The 13,556-nt window shown below is 51.5% G+C and overlaps 4 protein-coding genes across 4 annotated transcripts; all 4 read right to left on the reverse strand.

Moving 5' to 3' along the window:
• Positions 1 to 391: 391 nt before the first annotated feature.
• On the reverse strand, positions 392 to 1,819 carry A1O5_07770 (uncharacterized protein; the record flags this gene model as incomplete). The annotated part of the gene is made up of 1 exon (XM_007748358.1): positions 392 to 1,819. One exon carries the CDS (start codon positions 1,817 to 1,819, stop codon positions 392 to 394), a length of 1,428 nt encoding a protein of 475 aa, XP_007746548.1.
• Positions 1,820 to 5,871: 4,052 nt separating this feature from the next.
• A1O5_07771 (uncharacterized protein) lies at positions 5,872 to 6,471 on the reverse strand (the record flags this gene model as incomplete). Its single annotated transcript, XM_007748359.1, has 1 exon — positions 5,872 to 6,471. One exon carries the CDS (start codon positions 6,469 to 6,471, stop codon positions 5,872 to 5,874), a length of 600 nt encoding a protein of 199 aa, XP_007746549.1.
• Positions 6,472 to 7,652: 1,181 nt separating this feature from the next.
• On the reverse strand, positions 7,653 to 11,193 carry A1O5_07772 (potassium/sodium efflux P-type ATPase, fungal-type; the record flags this gene model as incomplete). The annotated part of the gene is made up of 5 exons (XM_007748360.1): positions 7,653 to 7,925; positions 8,018 to 8,785; positions 8,848 to 10,338; positions 10,457 to 10,649; positions 10,700 to 11,193. The coding sequence occupies 5 exons, from the start codon at positions 11,191 to 11,193 to the stop codon at positions 7,653 to 7,655; spliced, it is 3,219 nt and encodes a 1,072-aa protein (XP_007746550.1).
• Positions 11,194 to 12,923: 1,730 nt separating this feature from the next.
• Positions 12,924 to 13,436, reverse strand: A1O5_07773 (uncharacterized protein; the record flags this gene model as incomplete). The annotated part of the gene is made up of 1 exon (XM_007748361.1): positions 12,924 to 13,436. One exon carries the CDS (start codon positions 13,434 to 13,436, stop codon positions 12,924 to 12,926), a length of 513 nt encoding a protein of 170 aa, XP_007746551.1.
• Positions 13,437 to 13,556: the final 120 nt, after the last annotated feature.

Consider the following 13,556-nt stretch of genomic DNA (forward strand, 5'->3'; position numbering starts at 1 on the left):
CAGCCCGGGGGGGTGCTGTCGCGGCTGCTAACCTAAGTCGTGCACGTAGCCAGGCCAGCTCCTTTTTGCTTCGGCCCGTCAAAGCGTGATAGGCGCTCATTGCTGGCGACGTGAAGAAGAAGAAGAAGAAAAAGAAGAAGAAGAAGAAGAAGAAGAAGAAGAAGAAGAAGAAGAAGAAGAAGAAGAAGAAGAAGAAGAAGAAGAAGAAGAAGAGAGACTTAGCAGTAGCGATGTGTTGGAAGACTAGTCATTCCAACCAGTACGACTTGTACATTGTCCTTTGATGGTGCAATCTGCATATATACTGGGTACTACCGATATTTTCTCAAATATACTTTTCGGATTACCCTACTACAACCAGAGTATCTGTGCTTGCTTCTTCCCCTGGAAGCTATTTCGCGGCAAAGGCGAGCACCATAGCATCGCGGGCGGCGTCCAGATCTTGCACTGGAGCCTTGTTTGATAGGTCCAAGATGGATGCCACGGACGCCCGTAGCTCTGCTCGGACCTTGGGCCAGTCTACATTCGTCAATTTACCTTGAGACTTGACGATTTCTCCGTTGACGAAGACCGTGTCGATATCGGAGCCATTGGCGTAAAGCACCAGCGCCCCTACGGGATCGAGGACTGGAACCAGTCTGGTCGAGTCGCATCTGACGATCAACACATCTGCCCTCTTGCCCGGAGTAATGCTGCCGATATACTTCTCCAGCCCGACCGCTCTGGCGCCGCCCATGGTAGCCATTTCCAGGACCTCCGCACATTTCCGTGTCATTCGTAGAGGAGGCCCGGAGACTTTCTCCTGGTCAACGCATCTTTGGGCCTGAAGCAAGAGGCGCATTTGCTGGAACATGTCGGCGGGACAGTTCGAGCAGATGTCCACCCCAAGAGCAGCTGAACATCCAAATTCCCGCGCTTTGAATGCAATGGGATGGCCGCCTCCCATCTGCATCTCGATATCTGGCGTCGTGGACAGTCCCATGCCATTCCTTTGCACGGCCTGCAACTCGTCATCCTGCAAGGAATTGGCATGACTCCATAGCAGATCTGGGCCGAGCAGGCCTCTCCGGTCGAGCTGGCGGGTTGTGAAATGGCCCGAGTCGTATTTCCCAAGAGCGACATGGGCGGTAATTACCGCGGCGCCTAGAGATCTTGCCACTTCGATCTCGTGCACCAGTTGGTCGAACGGGACTACTTCAGCCTCTGCCGGCGCGACACCAAAGCGTAAGAGCTCTTGAGGTCCGTTTGATGGGAAGTGCATTTGTCGAACGCGTTTAGCATCCTCCAATCTCCACTCAGGCGTCGTCTCTTCTCTCGTTTTGTCCGTGTTAGAACCCTCCCAAGCTGGGTTTGGATAAAAGCCATAGCAGAAGGTTCCTCGGATTCTGGCATCTTTGAGGCCTTTGACCGCCGCATCTGCATGCTCGGGCGTGTTCATGATGTGGGAGTGGTCAACCAAATAAGTGATTTCGTTGTCGATTGACTCGAGAGCTCCGCAATAGTTCCCAATATAAGCGTCATGGGGCGAGTAGCACGAGCCGTAGATATGTCTCAGGGTCAGGAGATAATCGGCCAAGACGAAGTCGGTACAGAGGGTTCTGAGTTGGGTTTGCCAGGTATGTCTGTGAGTGTCGATGAAACCCGGCGAGATGATGGCGTCGGTCCCATCTATGATGATATGGTCTGAAGAATGTGGCAAACCTGGGGCGACCGCCTTGATGATTCCATTTTCTATCAATACGTCGCAATTAGAGACGTTTCCAATGTTTTCATCCATGGAGACGACTGTTGCGTTCTTGATTATGTACTTGGCTGCCATGTCTGGTATTTCACAGCGATCCTAAACAGCCGTTGCGGAGAAAAGGGAAGATCAAAGTGCCGGTAACAAGGTAGTGAATATAACTAGTCTTGCTGTCGAGCATGCCGAAGGCTATTCTGCATCTTATAAGTTTATATACTTGCATCTCCCAGAAATCTCCGCTAGCCAAGGAGAGCTAAGAGGAAGTACGGGAAATTAATTACCTAGGCACGCTCCAGCATCTCCTGCATCTCCAGCATGGCCCTGATACACCCACTTCAGACACTTGCCTCAAATCCATCCAAGACAGCTACCGATTCGTTCCATGGGCACTGGGCTTGGCATAGTTTACCGACTCACGGGTTATTGATACGCCATTTTCCTTTGGCGCAGGTTGCCCGCAGTGTAGAAATTTTATTGGACGTTGAGGTTGCCAAAACGATGAATGTGGGGTGTATGTCAATATAACCTCTTGTCGATGAAATTCAATTCTCGATATTTTTTTTATCCTCCTTTCCGGAGCAGTGCAGACGTTCTCGGAGGCTTTGCACGCGCACTCACACCAGAGCGTCTATGTATTATGTGGCTTGGTGGTTCCTGCAAGGCTGAGCGAGGCTGAGCGAGGCTGAGCAAGGCTGGATTCCAGGGGCTTTTCGTCGCGACCATGTCACCATGCTGGCCAAATCTTCAGCCTTGAGCCACCCTTCAGGCTAATCACGATTTTTCATCACACGTTCTTCACTTTCGCCTAGACGGCTCTGGCCGTGCGGACGTTGTTGTTCGGGAAAGCCTTACCTGCAGATGTGCGAGTTCCCAACAGCGAGTACCATCTTTTGCACTCAGGCGAGCAGGCACACCTCAACCTCAAAGAACATTCTTATCGTGATCACCAGATCAATTCGTACCACCGTTCCTCATAGCCTCCATCATTTTACGAAACACATTGGAAACCCTGGTCAATGGTAAACAGCCAATAGTGTCAGAAAGGATGCTTCCACTGGTGTTCAGAATGGTGGTACAGACCGCCCAGCCAAGCATGGGAATGGAACGTAGAGGCTCTCTCGGGCTCTTTATGCCATATGGGTGATTGGATGCAGGTGATGTCCCCAACTAAATTGCCACTGCAATCCGAGTTCGTATCTGCAAAAAGAGCGGCTGACTGCTGTTTCGCAATTAACGGTTGGACAAAACCAATGGCCCCAAAATATTGGAGAATGATGCGGGAGGAAGAGACCAGTCAATCCCATCTCTGCATGTGCTGATGTGACGCCTTGCATTTGAGGGGCCACGAAATCAGTCTTCGCAAGTGCGACAGCCTGATTGTTGTGAGAGCATTAAATATCTCCCGAGTCCCCATCCGGATTTCTATCCTCCAGAGCCTCCATGGCCAACCCTAGACCACTTCGGTGGGAAGGCTAAGGAGCAGCCTTGATGGACGAAGGGCGCTGACAACTTGACTGATTGAATGCGGAAGAGAAGTCGATCCAGTGGCAGAAGAGCTTTTTGAAGGAGAGAATTTTGCAGTGCCAAGACATACGCGCAAACAGCACACGTGATCGGGAAACCTACCCTCTAGGGTTTGGCTTTATCTATCGAGCCATCAAGCATCTTGGTTTGTGCTGCCTATCGCATCATCTCGAACTGCTGGCCTCGATTTTCTCCGCGACTTGATCCGTGTATCCAGAGCCGCCTCGGGTAAAGCTACTCTTTCTCTAACGATGGAAACCTGCCGCTGATTCTGCGCCTATAGCTCTGTTTAACATCTCTAGAAAGTGGTACCGTCGCGCGAAGACACGACTACGTCTTCGCGTCCTTGCCATTCAGACCAACCAGCGTCACGACTGGCACTGTTGCGACTGCTATCCACTTCGCCCAAGATGTGATGACCAATCTCTGGCCTGCGACAGGCTCATTGAGCCGACACGACACGACCAATGTGATGACTTTAAGTTTTTGAGCTGTGATTCAGCTCGGGATGTATTACGAGATGATGGCAATTACCTCCCCAGCGGCTGGATCGTTGGACCAACACAACCTGAAAACTCCGGGCTCTTGACTCTGGACGCAAATATATTACCTATCTCGACGGCCGCATTTGAAACTCTGAACTTGCTTTGCGATTCAACCTTTGCGCCATTGCAAAGGACTGGCCAAGAGAATTCAAGTGCGGACCGTGGCTTCGCTAAAACACCCTTTTGTGGCACCGTGTACTTTCCCAACTCGGTTGGCTACTTGCTTAGCTTGGAGGAAGACTCCTTCGGTGCTTTCAATTTCCACTATGCGTTTGGGAAATACGACGATACTGCCAACTCGGAACTTTCTCCGACTTCTTCCACCGGCAGCCACCCGCTGTCGTCGCCTCCACCTGACTTGGATGTTCTCCCCGGGACAGCGCCCGTGAGCTATAACACTTGGGATACGTTTCTCAGACAAAATGAAGACCCGTGGCTGAAGTTCACCAAAGAAGAGAGGGAAGAGACCTTACGTGAGCTATCACAAGAGATGCATATGGATATGCCGCAGCAGTCTTCCAGTCTGATGTCAACGATTGCACAGGATCAAGAGCAGCAGCTTCCCTCTGTCAACCGTTTACCTCTTGTGCAATGCCCGTATCCGCACTGTTCAACGACATTCGGGGCCCGGGGTTCCCTGTATAGGTATGGTTTCGTCGACATAGCTCCGTAGAGCTTCCGTTAACATATGAAAGGTCACACATCAAGGAACATCGAGAGCAGCCAATCCTTTTCTGCAATATCTGCGGGAATGGCCAGAAAGGCCGTCGAAATCTACAACGTCACAGGAAGACGGTACACGAGAGCACTGAGGAAAGAAGTTCCGAGGCTGCAGTGTCAAGCAAGTGCCCTCGCTGTAACTACACTTCGCCGAGGAACGACCAACCCCGGCGACATGTTCGCAGATGCGAGAGAAAACGCACAGAACTGAAGCTGGTTTGACCTTCTACCGCGGGATCTTAACACACGAAAAGATTAGAAATCGATCCTTGAGGTATCACTCGCAATTGGAGCTCTTTGCTTACATTGAGTTTGCCTCCTTCTTGCCGGTTAATTCTGGAAGGAATATGTCGCGTGTTTGACCACCCACCGAACATGGCGCTGATACCTGAATGATCGATGCGATGTCGGCAAGGACATGTACGCCTCGCAACAGCCTCGGCTGAGCTACATATCGCCGTGTGTTCAATACCATTCACCACCATAATATCACCATATACCGTCACAGTACCTACCTAGGCTTCATGGATCTGATTTAATAATCTTGGATTGACACTTGAAATATGACGCCCTGTTGAAGCTCTTTGCTTGCGATGGATGTGCGACCTCAGAAGAAGAGAAACTAAGTTAATACTATAATTAATACGTGCACGTTCGACCCTTCATCGAACGTGATATTATCACATGAATGATCAAAGCACAGTTACTCCGATTGGCATTCCGTCGGGCTCTCTCACGGGGAGAAATATTTACGTCGTTTTCCTTGCTAATGTGATACCATCTGGCCTCGTGGCGGGCTTCCACATTCTAATGCCTTATAAGGCAGTCAAGAAAGGAAACAAGAGGCCGATTTCCATATATCCGTGGCTTTTACACTTGTCACTACCCCTGAAAGCTTGAATGCGCTGTTGAACAGATCCCCAAATATAGCATATCTCTAATGAAATACCAGAATCTCTGTCGTAGTCAGCGGCCAAACCAGTGCAAACGGCAGAGGACTGGTTCTTTGAAACTACGAGCATCCCAGCAGTAGGGGCGGCTGGAAGGCGGGCCTACCCAGGCCCGGTATAGCAAACCAGGGAAGGCATGAATCGTGGCAAAGAAGGGAACAGCGCGGAAGAAAGGGAGACTCGCAATAAGCGCAATGAAGCATAGCGGGCGCGGTGAGCCTCACCACCTCAGGCGACCCTAATCTTCAACCCTCGATGGCGACTGTGTTCCGGGGGGGGCAAGACATGGTGCCTTGAAACGTGGCGTCGATAGTTGGGCAGTTCCCACTCATTCGCGGCCTGTCTGACGGGCTTTACATGAATTACTCCGTACACACATGTATGTACCCTCTTACCAACCACCCTGCGTCTGCACATGCCGCTTGTTGCCTTCACTGTCGGAGGGGATGCTCCTCAGATCCTCAATATGGGCGTTGAGGAAATATCCTCTCAGCTGTTCGCTGGTCAGATCCTTGGCCCCGCTGATGCGCCCTTTACAGCTCCGTGTCCCACAATGGCATTGGAAGGGCTGGTCCATTTCCCACTCGGTGCTGGGGTAGAAGAAGGTCAACACATCGCCGACAGACACACCCTTTGGATTTCCGTGCTCGTCCCGGCGCCTGGCGACTCTGATTTCGATGACGGGCTCCTCGGAGTCCGGAACCACGTGGAACTCCAAGCTCGGCTCGCAGCTGTGGTTTATGTAGAGGAAGTCGCAGTTCAACTCGACGTGCTTGTTCTCCGACACCTGGACGCTTGACCAGCGCTTCTTGTCCGTAAAAGTCAGCGGCGGACTCGTGAGTCGGGCCATCAGTGCTCCTGGCGGAAGGGACGTGGTTGACACGCTGTAGGAGCTAAAGTCGCCCGGACGGTACACCACGTTGATGACGGAAGGATGTGTTGGTTGGCGCGGAGGCGAGGCTGAAGGAGGAGGGGATCCCGCTGAAGCCATCGTTGCGTCCATGGATTGAGCGTTTCGACCTGTGTGGGGGGGATAGTCGAGCAGAGAGGGTGCAAAAGAAAGAAAACGCTCGCCTGGGCTTCTGTGCACTTGAAAAAGAGAGAACAGTGGATTTCTTCCTGTTTCTCTTCTCGACTGAGCCTGTCAAGTGGAGAGCACCAAGAAGCCGGCCGACGCCTCGCATGCATATCAGAACAGCACCACGGAGACAAAGTTTTTCAGAGCTCGGCAACTTGCAGATTGGGCTGGTCCATCTCGTCACCCCAAATTATGTGTGCTGCAAACCCTTGAGGCGCTCATGGGCCCGAAGATGCTCAGCTGCAGCGGAGGCCGCGGCTCGCTGGCCCAACTGTGTCCGCAGACAAGCCCTCGAAGCCCGCCTCGAAGCAATGACGCTCTGGGGTTTCCGAGTGGTGACGCCTTCGTGTACCCCACAGTTCTCGACTGTGGAGTTGTTTTTGCTTCTTTTATGCGAGGCGCACTCGGCGCCAGTTGAACCGCCAGAGCCTCGAGTTGGTCTCTGTCTTGGACGCATGTGCCTTTTGTCCGCAGCCGGGCCACGGGAGGGAAAACCCACGTGCCACGCTCAGCATATTGGATCCAGCCGGGTCACAAGAATCAATTGTCCTGCCTGCAGGTCGGTGTCTATCCAGCTGTGCCCCAGTTTGTTGTCCGAGGAAGAACCAAAATTGAAAGAAAGAAAAAAAAAAAACACTGGCAACTGGTTCCGAATCCTCCCGCTCGGGGCAACTGCTCTGGGCCGAGGAGTATCAACCGCGTCTCAGCCGAAGCTGTCGTCGACCCATGGAAAGAGAAGAGCCCCTCGGGGGCAAACGAGGCGGCTCTTAGGGCTGTTCATGGTTGCACAACTTACAAGGTATGGCCATTTCGTCACCCTAAACCATCTCCATCGCCCCCTCTATATATCCACTAAACAACAAGCTCCGTATTCGCCTCCGATTCATTCCTGGTTTCTTTGAAAGTTGGAAATGCCCTCGGTCCTTATGGATCCAGTTGTTCGATATTGATTCACCGATGAGAACTAACTGGGCTTGCGATTTTGTTACTGTGAGCAGTAAAATGTGAATCTCGTCCTGTCATCCATTCTTTGTATATATTCTTTTCCGTATGATTTTGCACACGTGTGCGAAACTTCGCAAAATAACTTCATTTCACCGTTCGCATCTTGGCCCTTCCGTTTGTACCTTCTCGTGAGAGCAGCTGCCTGCTACGCTGTCCGAGTCTCCGAAGGCAGCGGACTCGGAGGATGCAGGTCTCTCCAAGTCGCTAGGAGCCGAGCCGTGTCGGGCTTGCCATCGACGGAAGAATACTCTCTTGGCCCATTTCCATGTCTCACAGCCCAAGAAGAAGAGCACGGCTTCGACAAAGACTATACCCCATTCCCATGAGATACCGGTATGCTTGAAGACTTTGTGGTTGATGACCTATAGAAGATTGTCAGCCATCCTCTTTTTCTCTCTTGGTGTGTAGGGTCTGTTCATCGTTTGGGGACAAAATCCAAGGAAAGTCTACTCACAGGAATGTATATTGTCGGAAATATGGTCACGAAGCCTGCAACGATGGCCCAGAACAGAAACTGATTCCGCCATACGTCGTGGAACCATTGCGTGAAGTACCTCTTACTGCCAGGCTGCATGCGGAAGAAGCTCCGACGCATATCCACCATTTCCCAGGCGAGGAACAGGGCGAACCAGGTAAGGCTGACAAAGGTGGTGGCTCGAGCCCGGAAGACAGTGTCACATTGTTGGGAATATGACTGGTTGCAGTTGAGACCGAGATCTCCATCTCCGAAGCCGTATACCACGAGAAGGAAGGATGATAAGCACAGAGCAGACATCCACAAACCATATGCAAGCATATCAAAGCAAAGTTCCCAGGTAAAGACGCCGGCTTTCTGCGAAATTGGTGGCCGTTCCAGAATATCGGGCGCGGCGATCTCCAGGCCCAGGCCCATGTCGGGCAGGCCAGACGTAATCATAATAACCCACATGATTTGGACCGGTGCTAGAGGAAAGACGGAGAGGCCCGAACTGTCTTTAAATGCCAGGCCGATAAGTAGCGTGCAAGCTTGGGCGATATTCTCCGCCAAGAGGTGGAGAATGAACTTTTGGATATTATCGAACATTCGGCGCCCTTCTTCGACGGCATTGAGAATCGAAGCAAAGTTGTCATCCGTTAGGACAATGTCAGAAGCATCCTTGGCCACGTCGGAACCTCCTTGTCCCATGGCGATGCCAACATCGGCGATTTTCAGTGAAGGAGAGTCATTCACCCCGTCACCAGTCTGCCCGAAGTCAGCGACAATAACCACAAAGCGGGGGAGAGAACGAAGATTCTTGAACTCACCATGGCCATAAAAGCACCTCGTCGGCGAAGGGCCTCAATCATCCGTACTTTGGTGTTTGGCGCACATCGGGCCACGACCAAGGGCAAGTCTGGAAGCTCGTCTAGCTCTTTGTCACTGAGGCGATCGAATTCTTTGGCTGTCATGACCATAGTTTGAGAGGTTCGTTGGGAGATTAAAGACAGGTCAGATGGGAGAATGCCGACTTGTGCAGCAATAGCACGAGCCGTGCCGGGATGGTCTCCTGTCAACATGTGGACCTTCACTCCTGCGCGGTGGGAGCTCTTTACCGCACCCGCAGATTCCGGCCGCGGAGGGTCATAGAGACCGATCAAGCCGTGGAAAGTGAGATCACGTTCGACGTCCTCCCGAGGAGGAGGGCCTTCTCGACTGGCACGGCGACCGTATCGGGGATTATACGGCCGACTCGCAAGGGCGAGGACACGCAAACCTTGAGCAGCAAGTGCTTCCATATTTTCTAGAATGGCTGCCTTCATTTCGTCCGATAGGACGACGGGGTCTGGCCCATCCCATTGAATGGTAGTGCAAGCGTCGAGGACTCGTTCGACTGCACCCTTGGTATAAATCATTTGCTCCTCTGTCTGAAGATCCTCGAAGATAGTGGACATCTTTTTCGCATCGGAATCAAACGGGTATTCACTAACTTCTTTCAGTTTGGCATTCTTCGGGTCGAGAAACTTTTGCCTGTTGAGTCCAAATCGGTATGCAAAAACCTGGATCGCAATTTCTGTTGGATCACCAATGGCAACCCAGGTTCCTTCCTTGTTAGGGTGAACGCGTGCAAGGTTGCAAAGTGAAGCCACAAGTAAAAAGTCCCTCAATTCGTCATTGTCTTCCAGCAGCTTGGAGGGCTCAGCTGTAGGACCGTCTTCAAGGCGCTTCTCGTTGCTTGCTGCTGGAGCGGCTTCGGTGTGCATCAAATCCCCAATAGTGGGATTGAAAGGTTCATTAGAGGTTTGGACTGTGTAGGTGCCACGGGCGGGGATCCAACACTTTTTGGCAACCATTTTTCCCTGAGTAAGGGTTCCGGTCTTGTCCGAGCAAATATCTGTGACAGCACCGAGGGCTTCCAATGACTTTAAATTTCGTACGATGACGTTTCGTTGGACCATTCTCTTCGTAGCCACAGCCATTGTGATAGTAAGGACAACAATCAGCGATGCCGGAATCATGGAGAGGCCGGTCGCGACAGCATAGATGATGACCTCGGATCGATCAGAGAATTCATTGGCGGCAAGAACAATGATAGCACAGACAACAGCAATTCCGAAAAGTAAGATCGCTAGGCGAGAGAGTTTCTTTTGAAGCGGCGTCCCGACGTTGACCCCGAGGAAGCGGCCAACAGTATCGCTAAATGTGAGCGTCCAGGACTCGACGTAGCGTAAGGGGTGTGCAGTGCCGTCCTCTCGTCGCTTGACAGGGCGAATTTTTGAGTCTTTCTGACGGAGGGCGGTCGCTATCGACCCAATTTCCTGCGAGTATATATCAGAGAATCATCTCATAGTACGGCGAACGGAGACCAAGAGCGACAACGGAATTCAGAAACAGACGTCCTGGTATTTGTCGTCGACTGCATGTTAAGTCACTTACTGTGTACATACCAGTCGCAAAGACTATTCCTCTGGCTCGACCTTTTGTGACTGTGGAAGAACTGAACGCAATATTCAGCCGATCTCCGGGTCCCGTCTCTTCGTCGAATACAGCTTCCTCATCCTTAGCAACAGGTAAAGACTCTCCAGTGAGGAGCGCTTCATCGGTCTCGAAGTTGATAGATTCGAGTAGTCTATCGACTATGAGTAAATTCACATCACCGAAGACTTGCCTAAAACTTACCGAATGTCGGCAGGGACTGTGTCTCCCACTTTAAGCTCGACAAGGTCACCAATAGTGAGCTCTGCTGTAGGAATGGTGATGTTGCTACCGTCACGGACAACACTGGCGGTCGGTGAAGAAAGTGAGCGCAGCGAGTCCATCGTTTTCTCAGCCTGAAATTCTTGCAAGAAGCCGACCACAATATTTAGAATGACCACTGCCGTAACAACGCCTCCCTCAATCCAGGACTGAATCCCGAAGGAAACTGCCATAGCCAGGATCAAAACCAGCATCATCGCGTTGGCAATCTGACGCAAGAGAATCTTCAATGGCTGGACACCTGGGCCATCATCCAATTCATTGCGGCCATAGTCCTGCAATCTCTGTTGTGCCTCTGCCGCAGTCAAGCCGTTCTGGGTATCACTGTCCAGTTGCCGGACAAGATCATCTCGTTCGAGAGCATGTGCTGGCTTAGACAAGGGTCTGTTGCTCTGGCCTGAAGTGTGATTTTCCATTGTTGAGGCCTAATACCTACCTGCACTTTGTAAGGCAGAACTTATCACGCCCCAACAATGATGGACGGTATGCGCCATTGATATATTCCTGAGAGCCCAAAATGGTGGGAAATGATTTGACAGGTATGTTACTCGGGAGCGCCGCATCAAGCTTGGCTGTGGGTCTTGCAGGGGCAAAATACGTAGCATGATGGAAGCCCAAGGTATGTCTCTATCATTGTCCGGGTCACTACCTTCTTGGCAGTGTTTTCCCAGGGAGCCGTGGCCATGTTTGATGGAAACTTGGGTGGAACAAAGATATCAGGGCCTGCTTTTTGGAAACACAGCAAAGAAAAGAGATTCTGAGACGCCATGAAGCACCATGCTCCGGAACGTTTTCATCAAATGTTCGCTCGCAGAACAATTCTCTCGTGGCCGTGGAGATGTTGGGCGCGAGGAACAATGAGCATTCCGAGGAGGCCAGCGGCGTGCGGTACTCTTGGCAACTGAAGACTGCCAAGCAAATACCGAGCCAGCGGAGTCATGGCATTGTCACAGTATTGGACGGGACGGCAAGCCAAGCGTCTTGGGGGGAGGAACTTCCACTTCGTCCAGGTCCGTCTTGCCGTCGAGCGCAAAAACCTTTGGATCAGTCCTCATAGATGTTCCGTCTAGCCGGCGATTACACATTGCTCACGGGTAGTAGACTCAGTAAGGAATGATCACACCAGACGGGCTCTCACTGACGTAACGGCTTTGAAAACATCGCCGAGACCATCGAGATGTTCTATTGGCAGTCTCGAACATTGCCAGGCGGCCCTGGCGGCCCTGGTGATGAAAAGCAAGCTCACTGAGCCGTCCTTTCCGTATGAAGTGATATTTTCGTCCTTGGTATTCCATAAGTGGTTTGGGCCGGGGATTGCTGGTGGCACTACGGAGCAAACAGTGACAGGAGGTTGCGAACCAGGAGTCATGATGGAACTTGGTATATTTGCCACGACTAGTGATGGTCCTCTATCGCCGAGTGTTGAGACTTGCGCAAGTCGCTCCAGCTGATTACCAACAACCGGCTGGGTATTTTCTGTCGCACATGTAACGACTCTGAAGTTAATGGACCCATAATTGACCGGGAGCTGGAGTATTACCGAAACGACACAGAAATTGATGTCGATGGGGTGGTCTATCTGGTGGAAACGGCGGGGAGAATCTGGCGAGAATAAGAAAAGAACAAGTTGAAAAGTGTCATGGAAAATTCATTCCAAGGCCGAGTGTGTCCGGACACAGCGCCAACATTCCACGATCACGAACGGTCCAGGAAACCGCAAAGGCCAATGTCAAGCACATGTGCCAATGTCTGGCCATGGAGTGAGTTCAATTTACTCGAGCAAACAGCGTTGCCCTTAGCTGCATTGTGACCGAGATAAGCCAATTTTGACGGGCGGGACGCGAAGAGTCATGGGTCAAAAAAGAGCCAAACAAACTGGCGAGTGTACTCCGTACAGCGTATTTGAATTTGATTAGTGAATTAGTGATGCTAGTTCCCACATGATGGGAGACTTGGTTTGCTATTCGATAAAGGATTCAGTGTGGCGTGAAGGTAGGCTGCATTTCGGAATTTTGAGACAAAAGGTCGATTGAACGAGAATCGTTGTTGTCCATGGCCTTTTCGAACCAAGGCGATCTCATGATTGTAATATCTGCCTAGGATCGTACCATGGACATCGCTTTTTTGACAATATCGGCTGACTCTCTTAGGTCTGCACGGGCTGCAATTCCAGGCGGCCGGGTACATTCGTGTTTGTTCCAGCGCCCGTAAGCAATGACGCTCTTCTCTGCGCTATCTTCCCTTCTCGAACTTGTCCAATCGCAACGAAGTTAGGCCGAATATTTGCGGCTCCGGGTCGTCGTCTGAGGTTGACCTGGTCGTCGTCTTGCAACCGGCTGGCTTGACTTATTGGTGACTCAGCGAACAGATATGCCGTGACTTCCCCTCGATTGGCCGAGCGCTTCGGTTGTCGCCCCTCGAGAGTCAATGGAAGTGTGTCGTAGTTGTAGGTGTTGAATCTGAGTACCTCCGCGTAGCGAGTGCCCAGAAAGATCACACAAATGCCCAAGGCGATGAGCAGGACAATGAAGAGGAAGGTTGTTTGCCATGTCCCAAACGGATCTTCTAGGAACTTCGTCATTGCGCCCGGCGTAGAGGCTGGTTCTGCAGAAAGCGTGGAGATGAACCGAGTATCTCGTCTTGTGGTGAGATGGAACATCATCAGGCTCAAGGGATAGCTCTAGATGGTTGCCAGCAGGACAGTCGAAAGTTTTAGCAATTCCATTGCTTGGACACTGGCCCTCTGACAGCGGCAATTTGCAGAGGACCGAGGGGTTCT

This window comes from Cladophialophora psammophila, assembly GCF_000585535.1.
Source record: "Cladophialophora psammophila CBS 110553 chromosome Unknown aczJe-supercont1.12, whole genome shotgun sequence".
NCBI lineage: Eukaryota > Fungi > Ascomycota > Eurotiomycetes > Chaetothyriales > Herpotrichiellaceae > Cladophialophora > Cladophialophora psammophila.